This window comes from Eubalaena glacialis, chromosome 15 (assembly GCF_028564815.1).
Source record: "Eubalaena glacialis isolate mEubGla1 chromosome 15, mEubGla1.1.hap2.+ XY, whole genome shotgun sequence".
NCBI lineage: Eukaryota > Metazoa > Chordata > Mammalia > Artiodactyla > Balaenidae > Eubalaena > Eubalaena glacialis.
The window spans coordinates 20,111,767-20,125,084 of record NC_083730.1 but is presented as its reverse complement, the minus strand read 5'-3'; the positions used below and the strand labels follow the sequence as shown (position 1 = coordinate 20,125,084).

The following is a 13,318-nucleotide window of genomic DNA, read 5'->3' as shown; positions in this document are numbered from 1 at the left end:
AGAGGAGACAACCGTTGGGTTTTATGTATTTAAGGTTCATGACACCAGGGTGCTAAACACAGGGGAAAGATTAAGGAACTAGGCTTGGCTTGTCCTAGAAGCAAGGAGAAAGGGAGTCCTTTGGGTTTGACGGTCCAGTGCAGACTGGCTGTCTCGTTTCTAGGTCACAGGGCCTGAATTAAAGTAAAATGGGTATTGGGGGAAGAAAAAGGGGATATACCTAATTTAGACTTAGAGCTGTGGGATCTGGGCAAACATCATGCCGAACCACTTGTCTTAGAGTTTGTTAATGGAGAGTAAATGGTCTCCGTGCTATGGCTGGATTCAAAACCTCTTGACTTTTGTTTAAATGGATGCTGAAATATCAAATGGTGAGCTCAAGGATTCTAAAATTGTCGTAACTAACCCATGGTCAAGAGAACTTCTCTAAGTCAGACGGAGAAAGACAAATACTGTATGTCTCAGTTATATGCAGAATCTAAAAAAATGAACTCAAAGAAATGAGAGAGTAGAATGGTGGTTGCTGGGGGCTGGGGGAAATGGGGGGATGTTGGTCAAAGGCAAGAAACTTCCATCTATAAGATAGATAAACCCTGGGAATCTAATGTACAGCATGGTGACATTAATTAACAATACTGTATTGTATATTTGAAAGTTCTTGATGGTGGCTCTTAAAAGTTATCACCACCACCAAAAAAAAAACCACAGCTAATTATGTGAGAGGATGGAGGTGTTAACTAACTTTACTGGAGTAAACATTTTGTAAAATATACATGTATTAAATCGTCACATTGTACACCTTACACTTACATATATTAGATGTCAATAATATCTCAAAAAAGCCGGCAGAAGTTTTTTAAATGAAGGGAATTTCTTCAAGTTATTTTCCCTCTCTGCCTTTTCCCCCCAGGTTTTCTTAAAACAAAGTACAACATTGATACAGATAAAACCTTTCAATTGAGGTTGCTAATCTGCTTTCAGAAATTTTTGATGATTGTGGACAGTAGGAGAGATGGTGGAACACTAGAGACAGGCAAATATCCTCATTAAAGAAAAACAAAACCCAATGTAGAAGCTATAGAAAGATGATGTTGATGACTAAGATCTTGGGTGAAATTCTATAACAGGCTATTTAAAAGACAGTTCCGAAATGCTCTGAAACACAGGCGATGACCTCTCAACTCAGTTTAGTTCCACCAAGAACAAGTCTTTCTGTATAAACCTCGTTCATGGGAATGCTGCACACCTGGCGTTTGGTGACAAATTTGCCAACAACAGAGCTGCAGAATATGTGACTGAATGAGGATTTAAAGGAGACCTTGACACCGGAAACAGTATGAAATTCACTGATACGACAAATAGTGCACAAGGACAGTTGACGGACATGTGGCCGATGGATTTCAGCTGATTACAAGTTCAGTATTTGTCAGTAGAATGATGATGGCATCAAATACTGCCAATAGGATGCTGTTAGGTGGCCTTTAATGAAGACATAATGTATTTAATGGGTTTCGTGATAGATCCACCCTAGTCTGTGCTAATGATTCCTTGAGCACTGTATTCAATTTGAGATTCTACACACTAAATGGTCCTGGGTGAGCAGTGGGGGAGTATTCTTTTTAAACTTGGAAGAATGCACTGGAAAGTTATAAAGTCAAAACTTTTTTTTTTTTTTTTTTTAGGATAAATATTTGAAGATACAGATGTATACCCTAGAGGAAAAAAAGAAAAACAAAAAACAAAAACGAGTAGACTGTCTTCAAATAATTGAAAGTTTCTCAAGTATTTGTTGAGTTGACTTAGGGGTGACTCCAATGGGCAGAAAAATGAAAACTTCACAGGGAATTAAATTTGGGCTGGACATAAGGAAGAATTTTCTAAAGTCTGATGGAAATGGGCTTTATGGTCATTTAGAGCTACTCAGCCTTGGAGGAAGGAGGCTAATAGAGGTTTGTTCACTGCTTGGCAGGGAATTTGTAGAGGGATTTGGATGGAGATGCCTTCTAAGGGTCTCTGAGATTATATGCTAATAATTGCTTAGAAATGAAGTATGTGCTCAAATATACACAGAAATGTATGGAATCAAAATCCCTGAAAACCCAAGAGGAACAAGACTGCGGATGACTAAGCCTCTGCGGATCATACCTTTGTTGAAGAGGGCCACGTAGAAACGGAGTTTTCTGACTTCTGCTACTCGCATTACAACATACCAGTAAATGCCACTCAAAGTATCACATCACTGCCCACTACTCTCTCCTGGGGCCAAATCGGATTGGCAGAACTAAATAGCAACATGGTGCAGAGAGCCAAGGGGCAACTAAAGAGCTTTCTTGGGTTTCATCAGTTAACAGAACACGTGTAATACCAGCCACAGTTTTGAAATTGCTATGGCGTCGGGTTAGAGAGGAAATTTGTTGCGGCAGTGTAATATTTAGTACAAAGAGTGCTGGTCTCGTCGCTGGCTTGTCTGGTTTCTAATCCTAGCTCGGCCATTAACCAGAGAGTATCCATATCTGGGTCACTTCCCCCTTCTGGGCCTCAGTCTTCAGCAGTAAAATAAAAGCAATGGGCTAAAGGACTTCTGCGGTGCTTTCAGCATCTAAAATTCAATGGTCCTAATTCTTAAGAACTATAAAAGCAGAACTAATTTAAGTTGTTTATCCCCTGAAATCCTAAGTGGTAAAAGCTCTCATATATTTAGTGTCACTGAAATAAAAAGGTGCTTCTTCACCTAATGACTGACCTTCTAATGAATTCTTTGTAATCCAAAGTCACACTAAAAATGATACTGAAAAGAGGGAAAGTGGGCTAAGATTGGCTTATACCAGTGGTTTCTGAACTGTGTGCCACATCGTCACCTAGGAGTCTAGTAAGAGGCCTCAGGTGATGCTGTGGAGAACAGGTGTGGGTGGTGAGTTTCACAGGGCTCTTCCACCCCTAGGTCATCTAGGGTAACTAGATCCTTAGGAGACCCCTACACCTACCAAGTGACAATCTGATCCTTCCCTCCCAGATATCAGAGCTGGACCCTGCTCTCCTATGAGTCTTACCACACTGCTGCAGCAATTTTTTAAAAAATATATACCCTATCCTATGAGACTGTGAACCCCTTGAGAGCAGAAACCACACCTTAGCATAGAGCTCAGCATTTGGTAATGACTTGGTAAATGTTTTTGAAATGAATAGATGGGCTTTAAGCAAAAAGGCTCTGGGAACCACACTAATCTTATATATTAATAGTATAGGAGCTTTTCACCTAAAATGATCCCACCATTGCTGACTCTACTGACGAGTAATCAGGAGCAGGAACAGAATCACATGAAGATATTGGGTTGGCCAAAAAGTTTGTTCCGGTTTTTCCATGAGACAGTAATGGAAAACCCGAATGAACTTTTTGGCCAACCCAATATTTTTGATGTGAGTTTCATTCTTGTTCTGTTAAAAGAGGAGTGAGGTCATCTGAAAGACTTTTTTTCAGGGCTCATCTGAATACTGCATGAATCTGAATACTGCATGGATTCAGATGGATCTGAATACTGCATGTACAACAGAGAGACATATTTGGAAAACCGCTGTTTCAGTAACTTATCAAAAATCTAATGATTTAGTATCAGAATTGATATCCGAGGGCTTCCCTGGTGGCGCAGTGGTTAAGAATCGCCTGCCAATGCAGGGGACATGGGTTTGAGCCCTGGCCCGGGAAAATCCCACATGCTGCGGAGCAACTAAGCCCGCGCACCACAGCTACAGAGCCTGAGCTCTAGAGCCCGCGAGCCACAACTACTGAGCCCACGTGCCACAGCTACTGAAGCCCATGCGCCTAGAGTCCGTGCTCCGCAACAAGAGAAGCCACCACAATGAGAAGCCTGCGCACTGCAACGAAGAGTGGCCTAGACAAAAGCCCACGTGCAGCAACAAAGACCCAACGCAGCCAAAAAAAAAAAAAAAAAGAACTGATATCCGAGGCACAGAGGGGAATGATATCTGGGTAAGAGTTTCTAACCAGGTTAGTAATAAACCCAGCTATTTCTTCATTCTCCCACATTCCGAAATTTCTGCTTGGATTCTGTTAGAAAACTGGGAGGCTAAGGTAAGAAAAACAACTTAATGTTTTAAAATTAACTACTCCAACCACCTAGCAAGGAGCGCTCACCACACCTCTTGCCACTTAGCACAGACATGTTGATTTAAGAATAAGTGTTTAGACAAGGTGGGATTTAATCCAGCATACTACCATACTGGAGGAAAGTTCTTTACCTTTCCATGTGGGTAGAGAGCTGCTTTGGGAAATTGGCCATAAGACACCTAGAAACTTCTCTCTTGTCGACCAACATTTGTTAAGATTTGAAAATCATGAGTTCTAACCACCTAAAATTAGTTCTTAAAAGGTATAACTACAGATCCTCTCTGAGGAGTGCTCGTGATGGTAAGATAGAGCATGGAATTTAGAGTCAAAGTCCCCTGAGTTTAAATCTAGCTTCCGGACTTGAGATTGATCACTCAAACCTTCTAAGGCTCATCTGACCAACACCTAAAATGGAAAGCATTACCATCCTCACTGGGCTCTTGTGAAGATGGCCTGAGATGAGGTATATGGAGCTCCTAGCTGAAGGGCTGGCCACTTGTCAGGCACTCAGAAAATATGAGTTTCCTTTCTTCCCTTTTGACTGATGATTTATCTACTGGGAGGGAAACAAAATGTAATACATGGTACTCAAGGAATTTACAATCTAGTTGGTAAGGCAAAAGTCAGACCTACCAAAAATATATAGCTTTGCCTAAGTGGGTAAAATAAATATCTAGCCAATGGTATGATTCATAGCGCTGTGAGAGTAGAAAAGAAAAAGACTCTCACAGGTGGAGGTAGCAAGGAAAGGCTGCCTGGAAGAGACAGAATTTGAGTGAGAGTTTTGAGAATGGGTGGGAATGAGATAGACTAAGAGCAGTGGATAGAGCGGGACAAGCCAGATAGACGCAAAAGACGTACCTAGTGAGAATGCACAGGGCAAATGCTGGTAATATGCAGAGGTTGGTCTTGCTGGCAAAGTTTTTGCATTGGAATAGCTAAGCACAAGGCTTTTGGTAGACAGTTATGGGCTTAATAAGCTAGGCTAAGAAATATGTCTTTATCTTGTAGATAATGGAAAGCCGGTGAAGGTTTCTGAGCAGGAAAGAGCATGGACAAGTAATATCATCTAGAAAGCCCACAAGAATCAACATTCGCTCGAGTGTTATGAGCCCTGCTGCTGTGAAGAAAAAAAAAAATCCCTTTCATTATACTAATACTTAGTAATTCACTGAAGACCTACTTCAGAACTCCAAGGAAAACATTTTATGAATCAAAAGCTAAGTACAATATGTTAGCAATTAAATGAGATAACATAATGGCCCAGGCAGAACCACGGTTCTCCCCACCACGACTGCAAGCTGCTGCAGAAAGAAACGCTTCTATCATCTTCCAAGTGATCCAGCCATTTCGTTTTGATTTTGGAAGGCAGGGAGAGAGGAAACGAGGAGAGACGGAGGTCAAGAGAATTCAAAGCTATCTGTTCTTTAATCAGAAGGAATTATTAAGGAGAGTTATAAAGGAGATTGGCTCAAAACAAAACCAGCCCTGGGATGGGTGTTACGTTACTGCAACTCGCTTCCACTCCAGAACAACAACTGAAGGTGCGTAGCTGGGAATGAAACTCCCACCAGCGCTGGGCCCACGTTTCCAGGGTGTACCTCCCACTGCTACTTTATTTACTGCAGCTGGCCAACGTTTTATGGCCTGTTTCATGTATTAACATTCAAATGTGGAAAACATTACCAGTATCTTCCTTGAATTTTTTTTTGTTGTTGCTGGGGGGAGGAAGGGGGGGTGGGTTTTTCCCTTCCCCTTCAGCTTCCTTTTTATTGTGGAATGTATCAAATGGTCAAAGGCTAACTTCAGACTGACTAAATTCAAAAACTATTTCCTTTGTTCTGATGTTTTTGTTTGAAAAGTCATACCAGTTTGCGCAAGGCAAGAAATGAGGATCGGATCTCTTGCGCACACGTTGGGGTTTCGGGCTGAGGAGCTCAGAGGCACTGGGCGCCCTGAATGTTTTTGAGAAAAAAGGAGAAAGACTGCTACGCCTCCGTCGGCTTAAAAGGGCAGCAGGTTGTCCTGCCATGGCTTTAGGAGTTACTCTGTGATCTGGTTGGCTCGGCCGTCGCCCTTGACTGAATTAGAAACGTCTTCAGGAGAGTGAGTGCGCACTTTTCCTCATCAGCGAAACTAGCAGTTTTATTGCTTCGGCATCGTTTCTTTCAAAATCATTAAAGACGTTTCTGTGTAATATTGGCCGATTATTTCCCCTTTTCTATTGCTCTGTTTCATTCTCTCCCCTCCCCCTCCACCTGGGTCACTCCCACTTCCCATCTCCAAAGATGATTCTAGTCTCTTCCTCCTATCCCACCTCTGACTCAAACTCAAAGAGGAAGCAATTCAAAGGTCAAATAAAAGGGTCCAGAAAACATCTCTGTAGAGTTTATTATTTTAAAGAACCACTTAACCTACATCTGGTATTTAAGAGCAAACTTTACATATTTATGGAAAAAAAAAAAACCTGTCTCTGAAGCAATGTCCTGGGTGCACGTTGCATCCGTTTAACATATGCAAAACGAACACAGCTACAGAAATTAAACTATTTTTCTCTTGATTGAGAGCAGATATACAGAAATGGTTGTAAGTCACAGATCTGGCTTTTAATAAAGCCAGATTTCTTAATTAAAAGCAGTATTGTTTAAACATTGTAGTTTAAAAAAAAAGCTGTACAAACTAAAATCTCATATTATATGCATCCCAAGCGTATTTAGCACATTACCTGAGGCCAAGCTAAATTAAAATCTAGATTTTCCTTTTGTAAACTCTTAGCAACTGCCATGAATAGACAAACAACTTTTACTCAATGAGGAATTTTTAGGGTAGAGTCTATGAAAAGCAAAAAAAGAAAAAGAAAAAAAAAGATTTAGCTTTGGCATTCAAAAATACCTTTCCACATTTTAGAAGTGAGTTCATTGCTTCTATTTATACACCAGTATTTTTGGTTTCAAATTGGTTGCAGGTTTCCATAACATACCGCTCAGGATGGGACTCTTAATCTTTTATTAAGAGAAATGCAAAGGACGGCAGAAGAATACTTCTGAACAAGAAAAGAACTTAAAGAGCCTCAGAATAACCTGTACTTATTGTGCATTCTCCTTTTGGAATCATCTTTAAGAGATGCTCTAGTGATCATGGAAAATAGACCTTCATACACGTAACTTTCTGAGAGCCTGTAAGGCACAAAACAAGACACTAAGGTGTCCTCTGGTCAGGAGTTTGTAAAGAGCAGAATTACGCAGAATCACTAGTCATATTAAATTCCCCACCCATATGGTCACCTCATTAATTGTCATCACTTAACATTCTGTTAGGGAGATTTGCTGAATCTTTGTAATCATCCAAGAAAGAATGCACTCCCAAGTCCTTTCCAAAAGTAAGTGGCAAAATTGAAATTTCAATTGTAATATGGACAAATCTGCTTAAATGTTACTCAAATAAACACATTCGTAAATAGGTAGTGGTAAAACTACAATATACTGAAATTACATGGTGCCACATCATCTATTTAGACAGACACACCATAAATTTCTACCTCCCATACTCAGAAGCAAAAGATTAATAATAATTGAAAAAATCCAACCTATTCACATGTGAAATGCCAGCAATGTAACATGAACATTGGGTCCTTTAGCTGAAGTCACCAAACTGAAGATTTGAACACACCAGCAATGACCCAGCAATGATCTCCTAGGTTTATACTTAAGTGAAATGAAAACATATGTCCACACTAAAACCAGTACATGAATGCTCATAGGAGCATTATTCCTAATAGCCAAAGACTGGAAGTAACCCAAATATCCATCACCTGATGAATGGATAAATTTAACGTATAGCTATATAATGGAATCTTTTGGGGAATAAAAATGAATGATGCTCTGATAAATGATAAAACATATATAAACCCTGAAAACATGATGCTAAGTGAAATAAGCCAGTCAGAAAAGACCACCACATACTGTGGGATTCCATTTATAGGAAACATCTAGACTAGGCCAATCTATAGAGACAGAAAGTAGGTTAGTAGTTGCCAGGGGCTAGGGGGAGGGAAGGATGGAGAGTGACTGCTAACGGGCATGTGGATTTCTTTTCTTTTTGTAGGGGTCAAAAATGTTCTAAAATTAGACTCTGGTGCCGATGGCATAACCCAGAGAATATATGTAGAACACAGTACACTGTAAAACTGAAAGGGGTGAATTGTAGGTTAAATAAATTACATCTCAATAAAGCTGTTTACAAAAGAAAAAACTGCAGCAGTAGTATTTGTACTAGAAATTCTAATTCTATAAGATAACTAGAGTCCCCAAATTTAGTCACTTACCATGAGTGAATGTCTGTTGGCAGAAAGAAGACCGGTTCCGTACCCTGAGGCCAGACCACCCATTGCTCCATTATGAGACGGTCCAATGATTCCGTGCATGTCCCCATGACCACCAGGCATGGCTGTGGACGGGCCCACGGCATGATTCCGGAGAACATGAATAGCATCGTCCAGTCTTTCTAAACGATCTTCAATTCGGCTTTGCTGTTGGTTAATAAATGATGTGAAATTTGATTTAGTTCGAAATTCGTGTGTAGGTTATATAAGTAAAACCTGAGTTGACACGAATCACACTTTGGGTCTCTGAATATATGTTTCCAGTAAACTTTATTTCCTTAAAATGATAATAAAAATAAATAGTGACCTTCCTAGAAAACTGGTGAAAATTGTTAATGCTATAATTATAGTGTAATTTTTTGTGAACAAATTCAGTAATTCTTCCAGGACATTGTTAGTACATATGCTACACTACATTGCATAACTTTGAAAGAGAATTTAGATTTACTTCAGAAAAGAAAAAACATTTATTGAATTTAAGGAACGTTCTGGCAGGCATTTGTTAAAGATTTCAAAAAATTAACAATGGAAAGGTGACCTATTTATAGTTTCCCAATTAAATTATCTTCTTAAGGGCATAGTTCCTGGGTTTCCTCTGTGCCATATGATATAGTGTTATGTATCAAGTCAGGGACAGGTAAATGCGTACAGACTAATTTCTTATCGAGTACTAACAATTTTTACTGTGTTTCTTGCTTTCTAGCTACTGTCACCAGCTTGTGTGTGTGTGTGTGTGTGTGTGTGTGTGTGTGTGTAAAGGGAACTGGAGCCTCAAAACGGTTAAAGAAAAAAATCGCAAAAATTCTGTCAACCAAAGTGGTAGGAGATTTCAAGACTGAAGAATCATAAAGACTTGAATGAATTGTTCACCGGGGGCTTCTAATTGATTCCAAAGCCCTTACTATAGTATAGAACTCACTACCTTATAAAATGAAAAACCAGCTGATCTTTTTTTCACCCCAGCCATTAGGATCCTAGTTTTCCACAGCTGGATAAAGCCTATATGGATAGTTTTTGGTGAAGAAATTGGACATGGAGATGTGTATTCATTTTTTTCAGTGTGATCAATAATGATATCAAACAAACATCTCCAGGGTGCACTTTAAAATACACTGTCTCACTGGAGCCTCATTCTACATGTGTAAGCAAGCAGGGAAGACATTATTATCCCTTCCTTATAGACGTGCAAATGAGGCTCAAAGAAATTAAGTGAATTAATTATTCAATGTCACACTGCCAGGAAATGGTAAAGTCAGGGTTACAATCTAAGTCTTCAAATCTAGTGCCTCTTTGTACTGGATCATGCTACAATCCACTTTGATTTCCAAGGGGCTGTGCAAACAGATATACCAGCTCTCCCACATGAGAAAAACAATTTCTAATTATTCCCTACTAACAGAAAGAACGTGTGTCTAATACAGTCAGTCTATGGTACAGAGCCTTCTGATTTGGTGGGCTTTGGTGTTAAGGGGCCTCCCTTAAACTCCTAGCTCTGCTGCTTATGTGACCTTGGAAAAGTTACTAAACTTCTTTGAGTCTATACTTCTTAATTTATAAAAATAGGAATGATGATATACACTTCCAAGTGTAAGTGTGAGCATGAAAAGAAATAATACACGTGCCTATCATCCTTTCTGGCTCACAGCTTCCTGGTGGAGAGCAGTTTCTGCTTGGGAATCCCCTCTTGAGTGTTGAGAATTCAAAGAAAATTAAAGCTGCCGTTCACAACTATAAACCTAGTCTTCACAGTTCTATAGTTGGAAAAAACACAGTTTTGATCGATGGGTCCCAGAGACTGACTAATGGAAGGAAACACTTAAAAGAACGATGGCTTATTTGGATGTGGGCTGTAGATTCATAGGGCTTATGTAGGCAGTGCTTACACTGTCTCAATCTGTGGTCATATTATTGGCTAAAATGTGGAGGGGGCTGATTTACACACGACAGCATGGAAAAGCACAGTGAAGGGGAAATCCACCTTTGTATCTGCATTTTTAGATTTTCCTTAATTTAAATCGTTAGCCAAAAGGAAGAAAGGAAACCCTGAACGGCTGACAAGACAACATAAAGATAGATAGATAGATAGATAGATAGATAGATAGATAGATAGATAGATAGATCGATGCCTACTTCCACGTTCCATCTCAAAATATGCAGAGAAAAGGGGAAACTCAACCTTGAAGGACAGCTCCTTGCTGCTACCCTTCCCCATCTGACTCATATACAGACCAGACACTGCATAGAGCAGTGTTGCTTCATGCATGTTTCCAGCCCCTTCCACCTAGAGCTGAGTGTCAAACACTGAATCATCATGTGATTATTTATAATATTAATTACACCAAGGGAAAATTTTCAGCTATTCCCTACAAGAGAGATTTAATGAAATTACTAGATTTCCACGAGAATCAAAGTGAATGAGGAAATAAGCAGTAGGCTTCTTATTCAGAGGTCAAGAAGAAAACGCCTATAAACCTGTTATTCTGGAAAGCAAAGCAGAGAGATGTAGACTCTCCAAGTGCTCCAGCTCCACAGCATAGTTGGAACTCCAGCACTCTCATGTCAGGAGAGGCATCTAATCATTGATGCACATCTTCCTCCAACAAGGGGAGGAGGCCATGATCCTTCCAAGATTCTTAATCTCTTACCTGCTTCTAGATATTTAGAGCCCTGAGGCTTCCACTGTAGTAGTATCTGGGTTACAATCTATAAACAGGAACAAGCACAGTCTAATAACTCTGGCTCTAACCAAACTCGTGGGCTTACGTCAGACGAAAGTTCCTATTAGTGAAAATAAGAATCTTGGAGAGTGAACTCGATGGTAAAAGAGACACATGGCCTAGAATGGCCAGAGTGGGGACTTCCCTGGCGGTCCAGTGGTTAAGACTTCACCTTCCAATGAAGGGGGTGTGGGTTCGATCCCTGGCCGGGGAGCTAAGATCCCACATGCCTTGTGGCCAAGAAACCAAAACATAAAACAGAAGCAATACTGTAACAAATTCAATAAAGACTTTAAAAATGGTCCACATCAAAAAAAATCTTAAAAAAAAAAAAAAAAAAAAGAATGGCCAGAGTGAAGATGAGCAGATGAAACTTACCAAAGAGTGTAAGGGTCCTTCATAATTAGGAGATGATGAAGCCTGTCCTCCATTTCTAGACCAAACAGCTGTGCCTGCTGATTTGAATATGGGAATTACAATGAGATCTGTATAATCTTAAAAATAATCTTACCAACATTTTAAACAGTTCTTGTAAAAATTAGCAATATCGATTTCTACTTGGACAACAGGGAAATACACGTAAACTTCCCATACAAGAATTTGGGGGCAAGGAAAACATTTTAAATGTAAAATATGTAGAATTTGGGGGCAAGGAAAACATTTTAAATGTAAAATATGTAGACTGTACATGGACTCAGAATTCTCTCAGGCTTCCTCCTAAAAGGGAACACTTAAGTGATTCTGAATTTTAGCTAGAGAAATGTCCCTTTGATAGAAAACTATCATACACAGTCAAGGTACTTTTAAGAGCGCAAAGAGGGGCTTTCATTACACCCTCATGCAAAGCCAGTTTGTTAAACCAAAATTCTCTCACCAATGAAAAGCAGCTCTGCTACTTGTTTTTTAAATGATCCTTAAGAAAGGATAAGCCTTCAGAAACTTTTCAAGGAAATAAGATTAGCTGGCAGCGATCCACTAAACCAGAAATTTAAACACTCAATATAACATTAAGTAATTTCTTCCCAAGAAAACACGTTTTTAATGATTCACTAAACTTAAAGGTAAAGAAAGATTCCTGCTATAATAAATATAACATGTCTAACCTACCACTTTCAAAATAAAAACCACTTTGAAATTTAAAATAATACATACTCCATGTAGAAAACTTAGAAAATAAAAAAATTCAAGAAAGGGGAAAAAAAATCTATGATCTCACTGAAATCTCATGCTCCGACACTGTTAGCACTTTAAAAATCCATTCTTCCTGCCATTTCTGGCTGTGCATGTGTGTGTATTTTTATGCTAAATAAAAATAGAGTATTTCGTTCAATTACTTTTAGTGACAGAATCTGGACAGAGCCATTGGTGTGAAAATAGCCATCTATCCCCATATTTATATCTTCATAAAGTTCTTTCTTCCTAACATGTGCTCTTCCAGGATGGATTACCAGCACCCCAAAATGGCCTTGTTTCCAGTGTCTTCCACATAAAGCATGCTACTCAGGTTTGGGGGATTTGTGGTGTTTTCTGGAATGATTTGTTCATCGTAACTTTCCCCTCCCATCCTTAACCTGGAAGTGGAGTGACAGAGTGGTGAGCCCCGGATTCCAGCCTGAGCTCTGATATTGCTACTGATGGATCCTCAGCAAATCCCATACTCTTTCTGGGCCTTCGTATGTCCATCTGTAAATCAGAGCATTCAACTCAAACAGCTGTTCTCAAACTTTATTAGGTTCTAGAATATTCTTTTTTCCAAATTATAAAATAGATGAAATCAGAGCTGCTTTGTTTGAAATGGGGAACTTGGGAGTTCTCCCTGTCCAGACTCCCTCATCCCTGGCCTCACTGGGCTCCGTGTTGTCTCAATCCTTCTCTGGCTCTGGACATTGACACCTGTGATCATTTTCCAGAGCCTAACAATATGGCACTGAGCCGGAAGTGTACAACAATTCTGAACTTGACTTTTCTGTCATGGGGAGTATTTCCTTGCTGCTCCATTATCTTCTTAATGTCATCTCTGGCTCTTCCCAGTTTCAACATTGTCTCTCTGGAGATATGAACTAAAAGGTCCAAGCTATTTCCCTCTCTATTCTG

At 39.6% G+C, this 13,318-nt stretch overlaps 1 protein-coding gene across 20 annotated transcripts in view; it reads right to left on the bottom strand.

The window, feature by feature from the left end:
- Positions 1–13,318, bottom strand: part of TCF4 (transcription factor 4) — a 354,624-nt gene that overhangs the window by 23,033 nt on the left and 318,273 nt on the right. For 15 of the 20 annotated variants that reach the window (XM_061170094.1, XM_061170093.1, XM_061170097.1 and 12 more), the window contains 2 exons: positions 11,603–11,679; positions 8,451–8,654 (listed from right to left, as the gene is read on the bottom strand). In XM_061170094.1, the coding sequence (XP_061026077.1) occupies positions 8,451–8,654; positions 11,603–11,679 (281 nt within the window). The remainder of the gene's footprint in view (positions 1–8,450; positions 8,655–11,602; positions 11,680–13,318) is intronic. The other 5 variants (XM_061170096.1, XM_061170099.1, XM_061170112.1 and 2 more) reach the window with 1 other exon arrangement.